Genomic DNA, 19,997 nt, shown 5'->3' with positions numbered 1-19,997 from the left:
TCGAGTATTCTCTCATAACCGTGTAAAATTGACAGTCAAAGTTGTTTTTCGCAAAGGGCCTACTCGCAAAAACAATGTGGCCATGGAATCGCTCGCACCCTTTGATTGATCACCGCAAATCTGTCCGACAAAGTTGCCAATGATTTTGCATAAACTCATGGCGCAATGACTTTCAAATGATCGATAATGCCGGCTCATTACTCACAAAGTCGTCGGCGGCGTTATCATCGCACAAACACATGGAAATCGAGTCGGGATGCAGCGCGAAGGGCGTACGCCCGCTGATAACCGAATCGAATCGGTGCAAATGTCAAAATTCGAGCTCCCCCTAGTCGTCGATTCGTCACTCCGGAAGCCCGCGTGAATAATTTCGAGCGGCGCTGTCAGGAGAGAGCCCCGGGAACGAATCACTTCTTGCCACGCGCGCACGCACGGAAAATCGACCCAACGTCAAGGATTTTCGACGGAGATTTCAATAACCTTTTTTTTTGTGTCGAGGTCGTTGAGGGGGAGTTCCACGAGGAGGACTCTTGACGGAGTAGGCTCTGAGAGCGTCAAGTGTGTAATCGATTTTATTTAAAGCCATAATTGCCGCTCGATTGGAGTAGTAGGCCTTGCGTTGTCGGGGGTGATTGCTGGGATCTTAATTAATCATCGTGACTTTTGGAGAGGACCAGAGGGTGGGAAGCGATGACGTCATTTTTGTAGGGTTGAAAAAATCTTTCATACACGCACATTCAAAATCACATAGTTTTCGTCGAAACCTATTCAACTCAGAATTCAAAGTGATCTGAGTGAAATTCACTGCTATCTGACAGATGTCCCATTTTTTAATATCTAAAAAAGTTCAATTCGGCGAAAACTGAGTAATTTGAAATGAGCGTGTAACTAAAACCAAATTTGACCATGCAGCAAATGTCAACTAAACTCAAAACCAAGTGCGTTGAAATGAGCGTGTAGTTTTTGACAGTTAGTCGCCGACCAAAGGTCGCCATTGCACGCGCTTTTGCCGTGCGCTCGTGCTAATCCCATTTGTTTTGATTCGCAAATTAGCACACATTTAAACGCCGAGCTGTAAAGGCGTGACATTCGACTCAAATCGAGCACGAAAGTGGAGCTTTTTGCCATGGACTTCTAACCGAGACAAAAAAAGAGCCGCCCAAAAAAGCTTTTAGCACCTCGTACTTTGGCAACGCGATTAGCGGCGCCACAATTGACAAGTCGGGAATAACGAGTTCGAGTCCCGACACTGCGTGACGAGACACTTTTTTTTATTGGACACGATGCGTCGCCGATCAAATGACAATCAAAATGACGTCAATCGGCACAGGTTTTCTCAGATTCGATTATTTCCCGCTTTCACAGGAGGCTGTGAACCCGTTCCGGATCCTGCGCATTCGCGAAGGTAAACACACCGTGGACGCCTACTACGTTGGTGTTTGTGACCGGGAAAACAACGGCCTACTTGAGTGCGTGTAGTCGAGAGGGGGTCGTCGATAAAATTATGATTTGTCAGCGTACCGAGAGGGGGAGCCCAACAAAAAACCCAACCTCGTTATCCGGACCGAAAATCTTCAACCTCAATCGAATTTCCATAACCTCATTTCGGGACCGAGCAGGAGCCTGATTAATCTCGCCAGAGCAATTTGTCGTTTGCTGGAAGGGTTCCTCTCGCAGACCATCAAAAACCCATTCCACAAGATTACATCTCCCTAGCCAGCGCGATGCTGGGGTGTTTCACTTGTTGCCTACCTTCCAGGCAACGGCAGTGGCACTTGCTGCAGCAAGAAAGGGTCGTCGACGCCAGAAAAGTGAGCATATGGACACCGATGTGGAATGCTTTTGGACACAGAAAAACATTAGAAATAATCTGCTTTACCTTATCGCGCCTCTCTGCTGGGAATTGAATTGGTTTGTGGCAACTTTAGTGTTCGAATCCCGTCGGGGAATTGTGATTATCGTGCTCTTTTTTTCCGGTGGAATTTGTCGGTTTGAGCAATTTTACGCAATTTGTTCTCGCCGTGTAATGTGTCAAAATCTTGCACGATTACAGCGGCACAAACTTTTGACACCCAACGTCACCGCAGATTTTTACGCAATTTGTTTTCGCCGTGCAATGCGTCAAAATCGTACACGATTAAAGGAACTGACGCAACCCAACAAAAACTATTTACAGCGGCACGAACATTGACGCCCAAAACCCTTAAACCACTTGATCCGCCGCGATCACAACTTTTCCCAGCGTCAAAACAAGCCCTCGAGATGCCCCCTTGAGGGCGCCTCTTGGCTCAAGCTGTCATCGCGTCAAAGCCGCGCCTACTTTGGCGTCGTTGGTGGCGCGACCCCATGGTAACCGATCTTGAGCTTTGAGTCACCCGCCCGATGATCTGGCGGACGCTTGCTGTGTTGTGCTATTTTTTCCCCAAAACTTGTTCAAACAAAGTGGATGAACAGAAATACAATCACGTTTTGTGGTGTTTGCGTTTTGCATTGTTTTTTTTTCGGTGGGGTAGGACAAGGGGGGCGACACTTTTTGCTGTCATTATTTTGGGGTTAAGAAATTTCCAGAAATCATTTTTCCAACATTTGACGTTTCGTGCAGTGTTGCCAGTTGGATGATATTTTCAAAATATTTTTTTTGAGTCTGCTAGGAGGATTGATATTTCTCGAGACGGTTTCCAACTAAAATCATGATTTTGTTTGCTCTCGGAGCGAGTGAGTGTGTTTTTTCTCGGTACATTACCGACCAAGTGTGCAAACATTGCGTCGGCAACGCTACCGAAATGGGCCACCTTTTGTCTTGCGCGACTTGAATCATTCGTTCGGACATTTGAAGTTCTCCTCGTCTGTCCTTCGCTAGAAATTCTATTGACAGATCCGACTGGTCGTCTGCGGGTGCTACCTGAATTACACTTGGAGGAAACTTTAAAAAAAGAAGAAAAATCAATTTTCTTTATCCACCTTTAACGGCTCACTTCCAAGAACCGTTCCCCGGCACATCTAGGCCGGATCGATTCGGAAAGCCCCGTCATTAACACACGGTAATGAAAGTTAATACCCACGCGAGGTGCCACCCTCCCCTGTCCTCTGACCATATGACCAACTTATCATAATGCCCATAATAACATGGATTAGGCCAAATTTGACCATTCCTTCGGCCGAGCTAGACAGCTGGACGCTGGCTTCCCAGCACGAACCGGAAGAAAACAACAACAAAAAAGAAAGCTGAAAGGTGCGCTCAGAAATTAAATCCCAATTTCGGGGAAAATTCAAGTCAAATCGAAGCAAGCCATGGGGAAAGCGGGTGCGCGATGCGTTACGCAACACGCCAAACTTCCCGGAACGGAACCCCGAAAATTGTTACTTCCTATGTATCTGCTGGTGGGTTTGCCGAGGGTGGTCACGGTGACGCGGCAAGTGTCACATTCCGCACGGTTCACGCGCCGGATTGACCTCCGCGTTGGGCAAGTGCAGCGCGGGTTCGAGGAATTTCGGAATTGAATTCCTGAGGCACGTGCGCTGGAAGAGGTTTCCGGGTTTGATTGGATTTTTGAAATTGTTCTGCGATGTTCTTAAACGCGGGTTCGAATTGTTGCGATTTTGAGTGTTCTCGCCAAACTGTGTAGGATGACAGCGCGCTACACGCTGATGTAAACAAACTTGTTTGTTGAGTTTGAGCAACTTTCTTGCTGCATGGGCTGCTAACTTTGATGAAAAAACAGAGGTGCCATCGATGTAATAATCATTACAAGGAAAACCACTTCATAAGCAAGGATTACACTGCATGAGCTTGGGTCGGCACACTCCGCGAACAACTGCCACTCTCGGCGCAGACAGACACACTTCCGCAACTGACAACCAGACATCCCGGAAGGACTTCCCGGTGGTGGGAAAAGCCATCCACTGATGAAGACATAAAGCAGATCCATATCGCTGAACACTGTCACTGTCGTCGTCGTACAAAGTACTCTAAATGGAATCATTAATAGTGAATAAAAGTACTCTTCCCGAAAGAAGATCTAATAAAAATATCGCCGGCACGTGGCCTCGAACTGCGGTTTTTAAGAGCACAATGCCCGGTCCATGTTCGCCACTTACACCATTAATTATATCGGAGTTACCCCTTGTACGAGCGGAGAGTGTCCTACCCCTCGCCGACTAATAACGGATCATAACGCGCACGACATGCTGCGTTCCGACGATTATTCGAACGTAATTTGGCATGTGACAATTTCATGAATCTCTTCGCAGACAACGCTTGCCAGATCCAACTTTTTATCCAGCACGCGGCACGTGACCGGCCTCTACTTCTTCAGTTCAGCTTATGATGCTGCGAAAAATCTGGTTTATGGCACCCGACAATCGATTTAACCTCCCTTGAGTGGCTCGTTTTTGAAGAGCGGATCGCTGTCAGCCGCGGCATTGTCTGCTGCGATTGAGTCGAGTTGATAGGACGACAACCGCTGTCGGACTGATATCGATCCGACGCAATTGTCGGGTAATGATTCCGGCCCGATTGCGATCTGTCAACAGTGCGTTGGTGTTGACAGGTCAAACGTCACTGTGACGTGTGCGGCATAACTTCTGTCACCGTGAAATCTGACATAATTCAGTTTTCGTCTAAACCGAACCTACTGAGAAATTATACAATGAGAAATCTGTCAAATTTGAGTGATTTTGCTGCATCTAGAATGGCCGTCTATGCTCAAATTTTCCCGTTGCACAGGGCCTGCCTGGAATTTTTGACAGCTCGCACAATCCGCTGCCCATTAGCGTACAATTAGTGAGTGCCCCTTCGCCGCCGTCTTTGATCATGGCATGCTGCTGTGCAGTGCTGCCAGCACGTTGCGGCATTTCAGAGCCCATTCTCACCTCTTTTGTTGGTTTGTTGGCTTTCCAGCCGGAAAACCAAAAGTAAAAAACCTTTTGTACCCAGCAGCAGCATTTTGCGCGGTGTTAATTGTCAAACAACGAAACCTTGGACCAACTGACAGCCACGCACGTTGGGCACGTGATGTGGCAGTGCTGCCAGCGGCTGTCAAATGTCGCGCAGGTTCGCGGTACGCTTCATTAAAATTCTTGGATCATTATGATCGGGCCACTAATTGGGTCCGTCGCTGGACGCGGAACCGTGGCCGCGGTTCTCCGAGAGGGCTAGTTAGACCAGTGCGCGAGCTCTGGAACTTGTGTGAGTGTGCGGAACACGCGACACAAAAAGTTCCTTTCACTGGGTCGTGCGGGGCCATTTCTCAACGGAATCATTTAATTTTGTCAACACGCATGCAGTAGGCCAAGAATTTTGCTCGACGACGACGACGGAGCGATAGTAGGCCGGTAAGCCCGAGCTAGCAATGTAACGAAGCAAATTGAAAGCAAATTTGGCATGAAATAAGATTTTTGCAGTTTTGCATTATAATTAACTTTTAATTAAACATGTATTCGCGAGCTCGCGAGAGAGCACACGTGTTTCGTGTCTTCTACAGTTCAGCGCAGGCCCGTAACGTTGGCAACAGTGCGCGCGGGGCGCGACAGTTGCCAAAACAGTGTCACCAAACTGTCAACGTGATCATCAGCGCCGCCGACTGCGTTGTTGACGTGCCGCGCATTGTGTCTCGTCCCGCACGATCGACGCGAATTTGGGTTACAGATCGCAGCATGCTAATGGTTCGTGAGATTGAATTCCTGAAGGTTTTTTGGCGGAGTCTGTGCCGAATATTTGCCAAGCAAAAATATCATCAACTAAACCCACAATTTAGCTAATAGTTCTAAGCGTGCAGCACTGACGTTAACCAAACTGTCGAATCTGACAGTTTTAAGCACCCCTCACACTGATCCGCACGCGGACAAGTGTTCAATTCTTCACACTCGATGATGACTTTTTATTTCCTTCCAAAGAACAACTGGATAACTCTCGCCCGCAGTTAATCAAAAACCAAAAGTATCAACCGTGACGCATTTCCCTTTTTTTTCTAAAAAATGACAAAGCTCGCATCGAATTCGATTCGACTCGCGCGCGTCAGCCTACTTTGCTCAAATTCAAGGGTTCAAGTGTGAAAATTCACATCGAGTTCGTCCTTTCGACCCGTGCTCTTGCGCGTGGAAAAACAACCGTGAAGAATTTCGAACTGTCAAAATTGAGTTAGTCCTCGGCGAGTCCTCCTCTCAAAGGAGGAAAAAGAGGTGAATTTTGTCCTGTCGAAGCACTTGAGAGATTATTACAGAGAAAATAATAATTTACACCCCCGGGTTTGGGCACCCCCTGTGCGAAATCGACACTTGACTCGAGTGGTTTTACCCGGAGATTTTTTCCCGGGGTGGGTTGAAAGGGGTTTTTCCTCCGTGGGTAGGAGATTACTATCTCCCTCTCATCAAAGATTATTATTTTCAAATAAAAATGTGAGTTTTGCCTGTGCCGACGAGAGATATCTCGAGTGCTTAATCGCATTTGCTGTTTCGGGAATAACATTTGGAAAAAAAATGGAAACATGTTTTTCTATTAGCAATAAATGGCTTCTTGAGAGTGAATTTGTTATTCTTAATCGATTTTGTTTGTGAAATGTGGAAGGGGTGCATAAATTTGGAAATTGTGTTTGATCAAGGTTGGAGTAGAACTTCAGGATGCGATGCCTTGCGTAATTTTCAAAACAAAATGCGAATAGTTATACAAAAACAAAAATCAAAGTATCTCTTGGTTTTGTTATTTAAGATAACCGTGTAAGTTGTGTTTTGAAGCAGGATCTGTCAAACACAGGGTTGGTATGAAAACAAATATCAACTATTATCTAACAGTTTTTTTTTTAAACTCATTTCTTGATAAAAACAATTTAAATTTAGCCAAAGCAAACCTAATAGGAATAAATTAAATTTTAAAATATTTTAAATTCACATCAGGGTGGCTCGACAATGTCGATTTGGTCGATTCTCCATTAATTGTTTCTTTAATAAGCTCCTTAACAATTCTGAATATTCTGCCTCAACTTATGCAATTTTCAAGTAGTTCAGAACTTTAAAAAAAACAAAAAATATGGTTTTTTTAACATTCAAGGCAAACAGACATTTCTTTAAAACATAAGATTTTCTTAAGGAGGTATTGCACTACAGGAAACTTTTTTTTGCATTCATCAAAACATTGTTTTTACATTTTTCGTGGTTGTTTTTTCCTATAACAGTACGGTGAACTCAACCTTAACAAACTTTTTTGACTAACACGGAAACTGTCAAAATACTGACAGTTTGACGAAATTTGACAAGTAAACAAACAAAGTTCCAGTGGAATAATAACTTTTTAAATATTTTTTCCAACTTGTTTCTTCAAAAGCTGTGTAGAATTTCTCTGAACTTGTGTTTTTAACCATTTCTATGTTATTTTTGCCAAAAATCCTTAAAACTCCACACAAACTGCTGTTCGTCGCGAACTAATTTACAAAACTTTGACCACTCAATTGTCACCCCCAACTTTATAGCAATACCCGGCCCGACTGCGACAGGACAAAACAACGCGCCAGAAAAGGGTCGGCCTTTTGCTCACTTGTTGGACTGTGTCATTTACCCACCCCTGTGTCATCATCACTCGTGTAATGTGTGTAGTTTTCAAGTACCAAACGGGACGATAAAAATTAATGTTCTCTCAAATCGAGTGCACAGTGAAAAAATATCAAATCAAATTATTTTAAATTTTATAAAAATAAGGTTGCAAAAACATGTTAAGTATTTTGCAACCTTTATAAAACCCTTATGAAACATAAAGTAAAAATCACCCAAAAATTTTATTATTTTTCACTGTGTACTACACACTAAATGACTTCGACAGGGGAGAGATAGTTAATGGTCTTCGGCCCCTAACGACTACTGGTCGATCTAATTCAATTGCCTAGATTTTGGGCCGAAATTTGGGATTTAGGCCGAGTAATCGTTGTGGGGACCGTCGTCGTCGACGCCGCCGTTATCAAGCCGTTTTGTATTGTTGTTGTTGCTATTGCGGAGTCATTTCTCGGCTCGGAAGACCCGGCCTAGGTCATTCATAACGACTTTCAGCCAATCAGCCATATAATTTGAACGTCCTTAAGCGAACGCGACGACGACGATGATGCGGCCAATTTATTATCTCTGCAGTGCCATTTTTCGCCAACTTTTAATGAGATTAATTAATGACTCTCTCTCTTTGAGTTGTTATCGCCGGTACTGGTGGCCAAGCGCGCTTTTAATGAGGCCCCGAATGTTGCAAATTTTACGCGCCATGCGCGCGCTCATCTGTCAAAAAAGTAGGCCGCGCCGCGCGGCCCAACTGAGAAAGCATCTTTTCGGGCCAAATTAATCGGATTAGGCATGGCCAGCTGAGAGGGTAGATTTCCTGTGTACTTTTGCCTTAAATTTTCAGGTAAAAACACAAAATTTGTTGCCAAGGACAATAATGACAAAGGAAAACATCAATTTGCAATTTGAAGTTCCATTCAGGTTCGGAAAGTGACACTGTGGGAATTGTTTTGAAAAGGGCGTAACACATGTAAACACAACCGACAACGAACTGTCAATTTGGCAAGGGGGAGGCCGTATTAATTGTCAATTTTAGGGATTTAAAGTTTGTTTACCTGAATTGCTGTCATTTTGATGATACGTGCTGATCGCGCTGCTCTCAAGGTACACTATTGAGGAAAAAGAAAGGCCTAAATATACTCGCAATTTTGACAAAAGATTACAATGTTGACGTAGAGCTACGTCCTTAGGTTATGAATAATTTGTATGGGTTTTGACAGTTGTCTTAGGAGCTAAAATCATTTGTTTTCCACCAACCTACCGAATGGCACGACAAAACTAACAAAACAAGACCCCGCAAAACTAATAGCTGCCAGTTGTTGACACAAAAACTGCTACTGCAGACATCTCAATCCGGTCGTCGTCTCGTTTGGAGAGGACTGCGCTTCGGCAAACAACCGGAAGCTGGCAAGGGCCCTAAGCGAAGGGACAACAACAAAAAACAGAAGCCACCAACAAACAAATTGCCAATAATCATCATGTCGTCGAAGACGACGACGACGACGCCGGATTAGGAGATTAGTCTCCAATTGGTAAACAATGCGACAGCAGTTGGGAAATCATCTGCGATCGACGTAGGATCGCAGTAGGCGCGCGGGACTTCCTGCCGCAGCTGCCGGCAGTGATCTGCCAGGCGGCAGTTGTTGTTTGTGTTCGCACAAGCCTACTGCGATCGCCGGTTAGGCCCTTTTGAGAAACGGGTTCCTGCCGCGGCGGACGCGGTAAGTGGCTGGGCAAATAAGCTACCGAAGAAGCTCGCTCGCTCGCGCTATAAATGTCTGGACCGGGCTGTTTACCGATCGGTTAATGAATTTATGCTCGGGGCAGGTCGGTCAGGGCAGTCGCGACCTTTGAAGTCCGGCACGGACACCTCGAAGCCCCGGGTGGCGTATCGTGGAGGCAGAGTTGTTGTTGTCCGGTCTAGCCGACGATGCTGCTGCCGATGAGACGAGAGGTCAAGTCAAACAAAACTGAACTCTTCAAGGCTCAAGTATTATTAGTTGGCAAACACGCGCTGGGAGCAGGGAGGTTCGGCCGGGAACAAGTGAGCGCGCTGGAAATTGGAACCGGCTGGCGGCCTCACTCGGGGTGGAGAGGAAAACAAAACAAACAGTTCCGTCCAAATCGATTTGGAGAAAACGAAAGGTGACCGCGCAGCGATACAACATTACCTCACCTCTAGCTTGGTGAGCTTTGGCACGTCAAGGTCTGCAAGATAAGGTGGCCAACTGTCATAAGCAGCAAGTTACAGTTTTGACGTTTGATGGCAGATTTTAACGAAGCTAGGGTTGCTATCTAACATCTCCCCCTCTAGAATTGTTTTAATGTTTAATCTCACATAAAAAAAGCAAAACAACACTTGACAATTCGTTCCAGCCAGCGATGTGACATTTCGAAATGTCATCGTGCTTCCAGCGAGAGGAAAGTAAATAAATCTTCGCCGATGATAATAGACCGACTTTAAATCGACTTCCCCCAGGATCACAAACGGAACAATAGCAGCGCCTACTACGGGCACTATTTTATGCCGCCAGCTGACAGGGCGCAGGGGTGTCGTCCCCGGTACAAGAAATCAAAAGTCGACGCTGGAGAAAAGGGGTTCGTCGCCGTGCATTTTTATTGCACGGAAAATGTTCGACTCGCTTTTGTATATTTTTATATTGCTTGTAATTAAATAAACGAATGGCCATAAAAGTTGTGTCCCCGTGAGTGCTCGAAGCCAAGGGGTTGCATTGTTGAATTAGGCCGGATAAATTACATTTGGCTTGAATTGAGTTGTATATCTGCGCCAGACAAAGAGCCCCGGAATATTTCACCCTCGTATGATTTTCCATTATTACCAAGTGCGCGTGTCCCACCCCTGCACAAAAATCTGCTGCGCCGCAGAGCATGCCCAAGAAAGGTTGATTTGTTCCACGCAAATTTGGCACCTCCAAGACGTCTTGCAAACGTCAAACGCCGCAGGCGAGGAACCCTGACAGATAAACAACAATCGCAGGGGGAAAAAAATGAAAACAAAAACGTCGATTCGTTACATGATTAAGTCAAATCACATTAGAATAATTTGATTACGGGAACCTAACCTAACCCGGGGGTCTTATTCCGCCGGGCTGAACCTGCCGAATTGATTACGGATCGGTGCGCGCGTCTGGCTTTCGTCATAATCGGTGAGGGGGGGCACCACCACATGGCCCTTAATGTGGTTAAAGTTGATGACATTTGAGCTTCGGCAGGGGTGGGGACGATTTTTGCGATTAGGCTTGCTGCGATTAGAATACCACGTTGCTGAGGTGTGTAAGAAAGTGTGAAAAATGGGATTTCGCTTTTTTTTTCGTCGTGTATCGATTTCAGCAAGATTTTCCGCCAGAGCTACTGCGATCACAAAATATTGGGTTTCGCCCTAAATTAGCATGGTTGCCTGACGTGTGACGTAACAAATCCCAAATGTCAACGTTCGATCGGACGTTCAGGCAAACAAAAGTTATGAAAAGACATGGATTTTATTGCGCTCGCAATTACGATCGTTAAGGGGAAGCTACCAGCTTCCACGGGCTCATATTTCGGGATTGGGGGAAACATGTCAACAAATATTTACACTCGAACAAGTACGGCAATCACCGGGGTTTATTTAGCTAATAATATTCTACAGTTGGTGAAGTGGAACACTAGCGAGAGGGTCCTTAATCAACTAATAAGAAAAACGATATATATTTCTGGGATGCCGAGGGGTCGACCAGTGTTTGTTTTTGTTATTCTCCGTCATTAACTTGTCTAAAAATATTGTCGCATCCGGACCGTTATTCGAAACTAATTGTGTACAGAAGAAATCAAGGGAAAAAATCAACAAATTTGTCTATTTAGAGCGTTTTTGTGAAATGCCTTCCATCCAGTAAGTTAAGCTAATTAGACATTAGAAAGAGAGAGCACTCAATTGTTCACCTTAACGCACCATCTCCAAAGGCGCAGCGCGTTTAGTGGTTGTCATAATTAAAATTAACATTTTATACTTCACCGCCTGCGCCCAACCTGCGCCTGTATTTTTCGGTGCACGCGTGCGCTGGACCTTAAGGGGCACCCATTGCCTACTATGATGGATCGTCCGGCGCTTTTTGTGATCTCAAAAGCCGGGCGCGGTGGCGGCAACTTCTGTCAAAAGCTGGGACCACACGCACCGTTTTTGACACCTGCCATGGCGACGGTGACTTTTGGGGACACTTTGTGCGTCAGCAGCCAGGGGGCGCTAATTAAAGACACTGACGTCAAGCTGGCGTGACATTCCACGGAACCGTACGAAATGGAACGGTCGAAGCCATCCGGAAGGGGGCACTAATTACAGTCGGGCTAGGACCCGAGCGGGGTCGCTTCATCCCATTATTCCTAGCCCGGGCCAAATTTTGCATCAAATTGCGAATTGTTGGGATGACAGATGGTGGTTGCAACATTTCGAGCGAGAAAGTTGGGAACAATGCCCTTTTGTGCGCTCCGCAAAGGCCGAGGGGTTGCCCGATTCGGCATGCCCATCCAAGGAGGCGCAGGTTTTACGTGTCGATTGATTGACTGACTGTGCTCTTCGGGTGCGCCAGCGGTTGTACGGATAGTTTGACAGTTGTTTATTTTGCGGTGGTTTTGCATTGTTTTCCTTTTGTGCAAGGATTTTCATACCCTTCGATGGACCCCTTTTGACGTTTGGATCAGTTTCCGAGGGGTCGGTCACTCTGTTCTGTTTTTTGTTTGTTAGTGACAGAAGTGGCAAGGGGTTAGTCACTTATTACGTTTATTAGCCAAAAGTTGCTGAATACGAAGAAGCCACAGTTGAGAAGGAGTAGTTAAAAGATTCACCGAGGGGCTAGCCACTCTTGCGTATCATTCGCAGCAACCTTTGACAGCATTGGTACAAATCAGTGTTGCCATCGCTCTCAAAGTATCGGATACCCGAGTAACTCGAGCCACCATCCATTTAACAACAATTGTAAACAAGCGTTTTCCTTCCCGGAACATGCCGCTTTTCCACCGAACAAAGCAGGCCAAACTCATAACTCGAAAGATCATAACACGCAGCGCCTACTTGATTCAATGACCAACTGACTCGTTGCTCACATGTTTCAACCACCGCCAGAGGTAGCGCAGCGCGCAAGAGGGCGATTACAATTTCAAAAATATCACTTAAACACAGCGTGAAAACTGAGAGAACCCCTTCTCCGACGACGACGACTTGGCAACACAGTGGCAATGAGGAAATGGCCACTTGAGAGAGGCCATAAGCGATGTTTACACGGTGCGCGGAACTGCAATTAAAGCGCGGCAGTTTTCATTCATATTTTCCGAGCAGAGCGAGCCGTGACAGGTGTTGGATTGCCAAGTCAAGTTGATCGATTGCTTGAACGGTGCAAGAATCAAGTGAGTGTCTTCGGTAAAAATCTCTGCACGCTAGTAAATTATTTGCGCTAAATAACCTTTTAGATATTTCACAGCGGCGCTTATCGGACCCCGGGGACCACTTCTTTCGCAAAGCAGACAAAGTAGGCGATTACGACACCTAACTTCGCTTCGAAATGACAGAAAAGCCTACTGCGTCCTGTTCCCAGCGATAACAAATTGGCCTGCCATAAACGGGACTTTTAACCCCTTCCTTTCTTTCTGCCTGGGCGCACGGCCTACAAGACGAACGGCCTGCTATTTCTTCTTTTTGTGGGAGGAAACGAAATTGAAATAAAAACTAATGTTATTTCGACCCCTTCTCGGGCCCGGGGGTAATCCCTGGGATTCGAACCGACGGCGGTCGCGTGGACGATGATTCGGTGTGAACGATAATGTCCGTTGCAGGCAGCAAAAGTCGTCGTCGGGCTGGATAAAAGGACATAAATTGGTTGCATTTTAATTTTTGACATCCTTTTTCGCAATGCGAAGTTACAGGAGTCGTAATCGATTGTCGGAAGGTTGTCGGATTGGGGTGCAACTTAATTGAATCGATGCTAGTAAGTGGTGGTCATAAATTGTCTGGCTTTTCAGGGGATTTCGGTGTAAAAGGGAGAAAAATGTATGACATTTGACAGTTTATTTTTCTACGAAAAGAAGTGAGTTTAACTCAAAAATAGTAATTTTGAATTATTGCGACGCAATTTAAATACAAAAACAAATACACTCAACAAAACACTCCAGCCTTAACAAAAAAAATTGTCAGTGAATAAAAATGTTAAATTAAAAAAATATTCATAATTGAGTATCATTTATCCGAAAATTAAAGTAAAGTTATGTAAGCATTAATTAGCGTATGTATTTGACAGATCCTCTAAAAATTTGCAAGCAAGGGGATAGACATTCCAGCAATTTGATAAAAAGATGAAGGCTGAAAAACGCGGCTATCCGTGCAAGGGGATAGCCACTCCAGCAAATTGAATACAGTATGAAACATTTATTTTATTTTTATTTTTTTTACTTTTCTTGACTGACATGTCAGTGCAAAGCTAATTTTATGGTAAAATAGGTTAGAAAATAATTTAGAAAAAGATTTTATCTGAAGCTTTTATGTAAATAACACTTTTGAAGAATTAAAATTCTTCTTTTAAATGAGAACATTCATTTCAAAAATCTTTATTTATTTACACTTGAGAATGAGTTTTCTATAATCAAAGAAAGCTTTTTTAATATTTTTATCCTGTAAATTTGACGAATTTTCTATCAATTTACAGTTGAAAAATAATGGGGGCAGAAGAAATTTAAAATCCACTTTAAGAAACTTTTGACAAAAAAAGTATAATTTACTAATAAAATTTATATTTTTTCAAGCTGTTAATCAGTAAGCCATCCATAAACCACGTGGGCACTTTGTGGGGGGGGCGGGTAGCGATTGTCCACGCTCCATACAAACAAATTTTTTTCTCCACGAGGGGGGGGGGTTTGAGATTTCAAAAAAAGTGTCCACATGGTTTGTGGATGGTCCCTAAACATGCCAGCATTAGATTTTAATGTCAGTGAATAAAAATGTCCAATTAAAAATAATAAATTAAGATTATCTATAATTGAGTATTATTTGTCCGGAAATTAAAGCAAATCTATATAAACATTAATTAGCGTGTGTATTTGACAGATCCTCCAAAAATTTGCAAGCAAGGGGATAGACACTGCAACAATTTGTTAAAAAGACGAAGGCCGAAAAACACGACTACCGAAAGGTTAGAATTGAGGCATTTTTTGTCAGAAAAATCATCCGTGCAAGGGTATAGCCACTCCAGCAAATAGAAAACAATATGAAACTTTTATTTTATTTTTATTTTTAGCTATTCTTGACTGTCAGTAAAAAGTTAATTTTATGGTAAGAATAGGTTAGAACAAAATTTAAAAAAAGGTTTATTCCGAAGCTTCAATTTAAATACAGTGGACTCTCTCGTTGTCGTTATTGAAGGGACCGTCGAGAGCGAGAGTTATCAAATTATAGAACGAAAAATCAAAGCAATCTATTTGAAGGAACTGAAAAATTTATTGACAGCTGGATCAATATTGATATCGAGAAGATCGACAGCCAGAGAGTCCACTGTAATACTTTTTGAAGAATTAAAATTCTTCTTTAAAATGAGAACATCCATTTCAAAAATCTTAATTTATTTACACTTGAGAATTTCTTTTTCAAATTAAAGAAAGCTTTTGTAAACATTTTTATTATGTTCATTTGACAGATTTTCTATCAATTTATAGACAAGAGAATAGCCACAACAGTATAAAATAATCTTTTGACTTAAAAAGTATAATTTACTAATAAAATTTGTTTTTGTTAAGCTGTAAATCAGTGAAAATGCCAGCAATAAATTTAGTGATTGTTTACCTTTTTTGGGTTCTTAAAAAATTTGCTCAATCAAGTGGGTGACTCTCTTTAAGAATTTGATAAATCAAAAACATTTTTTTTCTTGATCTTCACAATCTTTTCTAGGGCAGATAATATTTTTTCAAAAACTTGGGATATTTTAAATGCTGTCAGTTGTACCATACAAACTACAAAAAAAAATCCATTTCAAAATCGGCACAACCTGCTTTGATCACATGACTCTCAACTTGCAATTGATAGGGGTCACCTCCGCTGGATTCCCTTTGCGGTTATGATCCGAAGCTACTGGAAATACACTTCCCAAAAGCCAACCCCCTAGAAAACCCTAGAATTCTATTTAATCAACAACGACAGTTGAATCGTATCACATTTCATACCGTTATCCCTCGGAATTTTAAGTTTCAGAAGATACCTCCACGTCCCCGGCTTCGCCTGCCGGCGGCGGCACATCTTAAACTGTATCGACAATTTATTTGTCATTCAATACCTCGCTCGTCCCTAATGTCCTTCTGTCATCTGTCATTTGACGTCGCAACATAGTGTCCGTCCCCTCGCACCGGACAAAAGTTCAAGTGCGCCTACTTCGATGAAGATGACAACAACAACAATTGTTGACAGCGGCAGTGGTGACCAACGGAACAATGCCCGTGACCGGAGATGGATATCGATGATGACGATTTCGGGGACTGACCTTTTGTCGGGTTCGATTCGAGTTTTCGATTGTTACGCGATGAAAGCCGGACGAGATAATCTAGCCGGGAAACATGCGTTTTAATTATTTATATTTTCGAGTCGAAGGACGCGCTCTGTTAACGGGAAAGATGAATTGCTTGGGATATAATGTATCGAGAGTGGGGAAATTGTGACAGTATATTTTCTATTTTTGGAAAAAGGTCGAGGGGTTGTCACCCTCGGTCTGGACGCGTCGGGAAAGGGAGGGAATTTATAATAACTTTACATGTTTGTTTAAATTGGTTTTTGTTGCGCCAAAATGAGGTCCCGAGTGGTGTAAACATCGAAAAGTGGGTAGAATTTGACTTACACTACAATTCGTGATGAATACGCTAACTTTGACAGTTGGATCAAAACAATATTCAGAAACTGGCGTTCATGATAAATTTTTCGTCGTGAACTTCCCCTGTTCACGATGAATTTGAATCAGCTCGGCGACTGTCAGATATCGATCAAGTTGACGCGATACCATCGCCTCGTCACAGCCTACTTCTCGGGACCTTTCTCGGGAGCCTACTCTGTTGCCAACGGAAGCATAACTTGCTGCCGGGGTCGGCCGTTTTGCAAACACACTCCAGTCTGTCACTGGGCTCGGTTCGTGAAAATGATATGCGATTATTTATATTTGGGTGACATTTAGATAATGAATTGCGTCGACCGAAAAGCAACGTGGAGTTGCGTTCGATGCCACTTTTCCGAATCATGATTACGGCCTGACGATGATGAATAATGGGTTCGCGCTGGATGGAAAAACAAGTTGTCATCTCCCTTCATTCTAGTGCAAGAGGGAACTTCCGTCCACTTCTGCCGGGAATAATTTATGATGCCGGGTTTTCCACGGGCGCTCAGTGACTCACTCCTTTTTACCCTAGTTTCATCGCAGTAGCCTTGCAGCGCGCGATGTCCCACCGGGAAAACATATGTTTACTGTGATTTTACTTCAATGTTTTTTTTTACTGCTCGGGACACGATTTGCGAGGATGCACCCCAGCCCACTTCGGGCGAGTCAATTGAATGATCTGTAATTAGTGTGTACTTTTGACGACAACATTAGGCTGCACGAAATGACAACATTTGGTCGATTTGTTTGCGAGCGCATTCTTGTAAATTTGTTGATTAATTGTGACAGCTAATGGAGGGTGTAAATATCCCAGAATTATGGGCAAGAAACCTGTTTTTTGCGGAAGAATAGGTTTGACAGCTACACGCTAATCGATAAAGGAAATTTTTTGAGTTCAAGCTAGTTTTGGTCCAGAGTTCTGCCACGTGGTCGGCGCATCATCTAAAGCGGCTCAAGTGCTCAGTAAAATCCACAAAAAGAGCTCAAGTGCAGATTACTTACACGGCGAAATGAGCTTATGCTAATGCCATCATTTTGCGACCTTCCTCAAAGTGCGTACAAGTGCCTACGGATTGTCATGGCCTACTCAAACGATAGTGATCCCTTCTTTAAAAAAAAATCCCCCGAAAAAAGTAACCGATCAGCTTAAGCGCACCCGGCGGCGAATCCTCTGAGGGAAAGTAATATCATAATTATCGATTATCGATAATTATTTTTTATTACTTTAATTTCCATCTCCTGTCCCGGCATTCTTCAACCTCAAGTGGCAAATCTGCACAAGTATTTACCGATCCGATTTGGGCAAATGTTCTTTCGGGCCCTAATCCTTCTCCCAGCTTCGTCCTCTTCAAAAAACCGGTAGACAAACCCCGGAGGATAACAAAAAACTAGGAGCTTATAACTGATTTCATATTTTTCCTCTCGTCCTTCAGCCAACAACAAAAAAAAAACCTCCGAACAAATTTATCCCTTTTCTACTCTGAAGAGTTATTAGCAGATAACAAAACGAAAAACCCCCGAGCCTACTTCGATGGCTCTGTGTCAGATTAGAAACCGATCCTTTCCGAGACCTTCACAGACCACAAGACCGGCCCCAGTACAGTAGGCTTTGGGCCCAAGAAATTGCTTGTGCCATTGTGTCCAGCTTGAGACACCCGGAGGCAGATGCCACCTCTTCAAGACTCGGGATTGTGTGCCATAACCTCAAAATGTGAAGAGCGAATGCCGAAGCTGATCGGGTTAAAGATTTGATTAGGTTTTTTTTCTAGACCCCCGAAAGGAAGATCTCTCGAGAGGGCTTTCGCCATTGTTTGTGGCTTCCCAGAAGTGTGACGCTGTCAAAGTTGTTTACTTTCTGACACGTTGTTACACGCTCAAATGGTTTCGATGGAAAGTGGGTTTTTTGTGCGACTTTTGCTGCATGGGTTTGACAGATGGCTCGCCACAACTGCAATCGAATTCAATTTGGTGCGGGGTTCTTCCGCGGACAAAGGCAGCAATCCAATTTACTTACCAGCCAAAAGGACCACTTTTTTCTGCAGGAAGTGAGCGTCTTATAAGGTTATCTCCTGGCCGGGATCTCCCCCTACGCCGCTGTTATCAGCCATCATCGGAAATGATCGCTTTCAGACGGATTAGAGAGACTCTTTCTGACAAGTGGTTTCCCCCTTGCGCTTATCGCGGCCGAAACAGTAGCCAAATGGGAATTGGATTGCTGGAAAAGTGCTCTCTCTTGAGCGATAATTCGATACGGATTTTTGCTTCGAGTGGAGAAAACAAATCAATTTGCTTTTCATTCACGTCGACGTTCAAGGGATTACAGATATGGGTAATGACAGACGGAGGACAAGAATGTGGCTTTAAAGTAGCCCAAACGGTAGCGGTCCCAATTAACAAATTCTTCCTCCTGCCAAACACGGGTCCTAAACAAACACAAAGCCATCCAAGTATTCCACGGCACTTGACCGAAGCCTACTGTAAAGTCGCCGCCGTCGTCACAGCCTCCTACGAGGCTGGCTTTGTTTACAAACGACCCGCACCGCGTCTCCTCTGCTGGATGACCGGGGCGGCGGGGTCCTTTGGCGTCGTTCCGTTCATGCGCATCAACTCCGACAACCGCACCAATACCAATTGGAAGTTTACACCAACACAAGCGAACGCCCAAGGTTCAACAACTTGCTCCCGGAAGCTGCGTAGCGTGCCATGACTTTGGAGTTGAATGAAAATTCGTGAAAATTTTCGACCTAAAAAAGTGAGGTTATGGAGGAGGGGGGAGGAAGCGGAGCAAATAAATTATTCGCTCTGGAATGGCTTTTATCGATTTTATTCTTCCGAAAGCCCTCGTGGACGCGTTGTTTATGGACCGGAAAGCCGTTCGTTCGGGTGCCTGGATCGTTCTCGCTAACCTATTTTACACATTTTACGGGTTTAGACGTTTTTTCAACTTGGGGGGATTGTGTTTTCAGCTGATTCCAATTTTTCGGTACACGCTCAACCAAACTAGTCAAACCAGTAGGTTTAATGCCCTTTTGCTGCATGGGCTGCGGCATTCCTGGCGACCAGCAAACCTCATCGCCTGCTTGGCCAACAACAACAGGTTGATGATTCGCCGAAAAATTCCTCCGACGATAATCCGCACAGAAGCTGGGACCCCGTTCCTCACTTGATCCGTTCAATCATTCTGCGTCCGCCATGTCCCTCGCTTTCCTCTTGGCTTGACCAACACCGAGCTATCAGGTTTCAGGGGGGCGCTGCGCCCCATGGACCTGTCACGAGCGGACAAACCCTTTTTCGGGAGCTGATTGATTTTGAAGAGTTGATTAGCTACCGGCGTTCGGTTGGATCCAGTTTCCCGGCAAGTGTCCTACCCCTCGCGCCGAGAAAAAAAACGTAACCGTCAGTTTGACAGTTGGCTGCGTGCTGGCAAATTACTCGCCTGATTTCAGACCGCTTTCGGCGCCGCGATATGTTCGCGACTGCCGGCGCTAAGCCGCGTTGACTTTTTTTGTTTTATTTGCGGTTTCGCGATCGATCGAGAGCTTGACACAACAAAACCGCAGCTCTCTGGCAGTT

General features: G+C 44.3%; 1 protein-coding gene and 1 long non-coding RNA gene across 3 annotated transcripts in view; one reads left to right on the top strand and one right to left on the bottom strand.

The window, feature by feature from the left end:
- The window catches only part of LOC120432244 (paired box protein Pax-1), a 43,863-nt gene that overhangs the window by 17,538 nt on the left and 6,328 nt on the right, over positions 1-19,997 (bottom strand). Inside the window, exon 2 of one of the 2 annotated variants that reach the window (XM_039597417.2) lies at positions 8,589-8,642. The exons of the other annotated variant lie outside the window; for it this stretch is intronic. Coding sequence (XP_039453351.1) covers positions 8,589-8,642 — 54 coding nt within the window. The remainder of the gene's footprint in view (positions 1-8,588; positions 8,643-19,997) is intronic. 2 annotated transcript variants of the gene reach the window in all.
- Positions 8,703-10,242, top strand: LOC128093150 (uncharacterized). Its single transcript, XR_008212269.1, has 2 exons — positions 8,703-9,958; positions 10,013-10,242. It is a non-coding gene; the product is annotated as an uncharacterized LOC128093150 (long non-coding RNA).

This window comes from Culex pipiens, chromosome 1 (assembly GCF_016801865.2).
Source record: "Culex pipiens pallens isolate TS chromosome 1, TS_CPP_V2, whole genome shotgun sequence".
Classification (NCBI taxonomy): Eukaryota; Metazoa; Arthropoda; class Insecta; order Diptera; family Culicidae; genus Culex; species Culex pipiens.
Note: the sequence above shows the minus strand (reverse complement) of the source record. Positions and strands in the feature narration are given on the sequence as shown.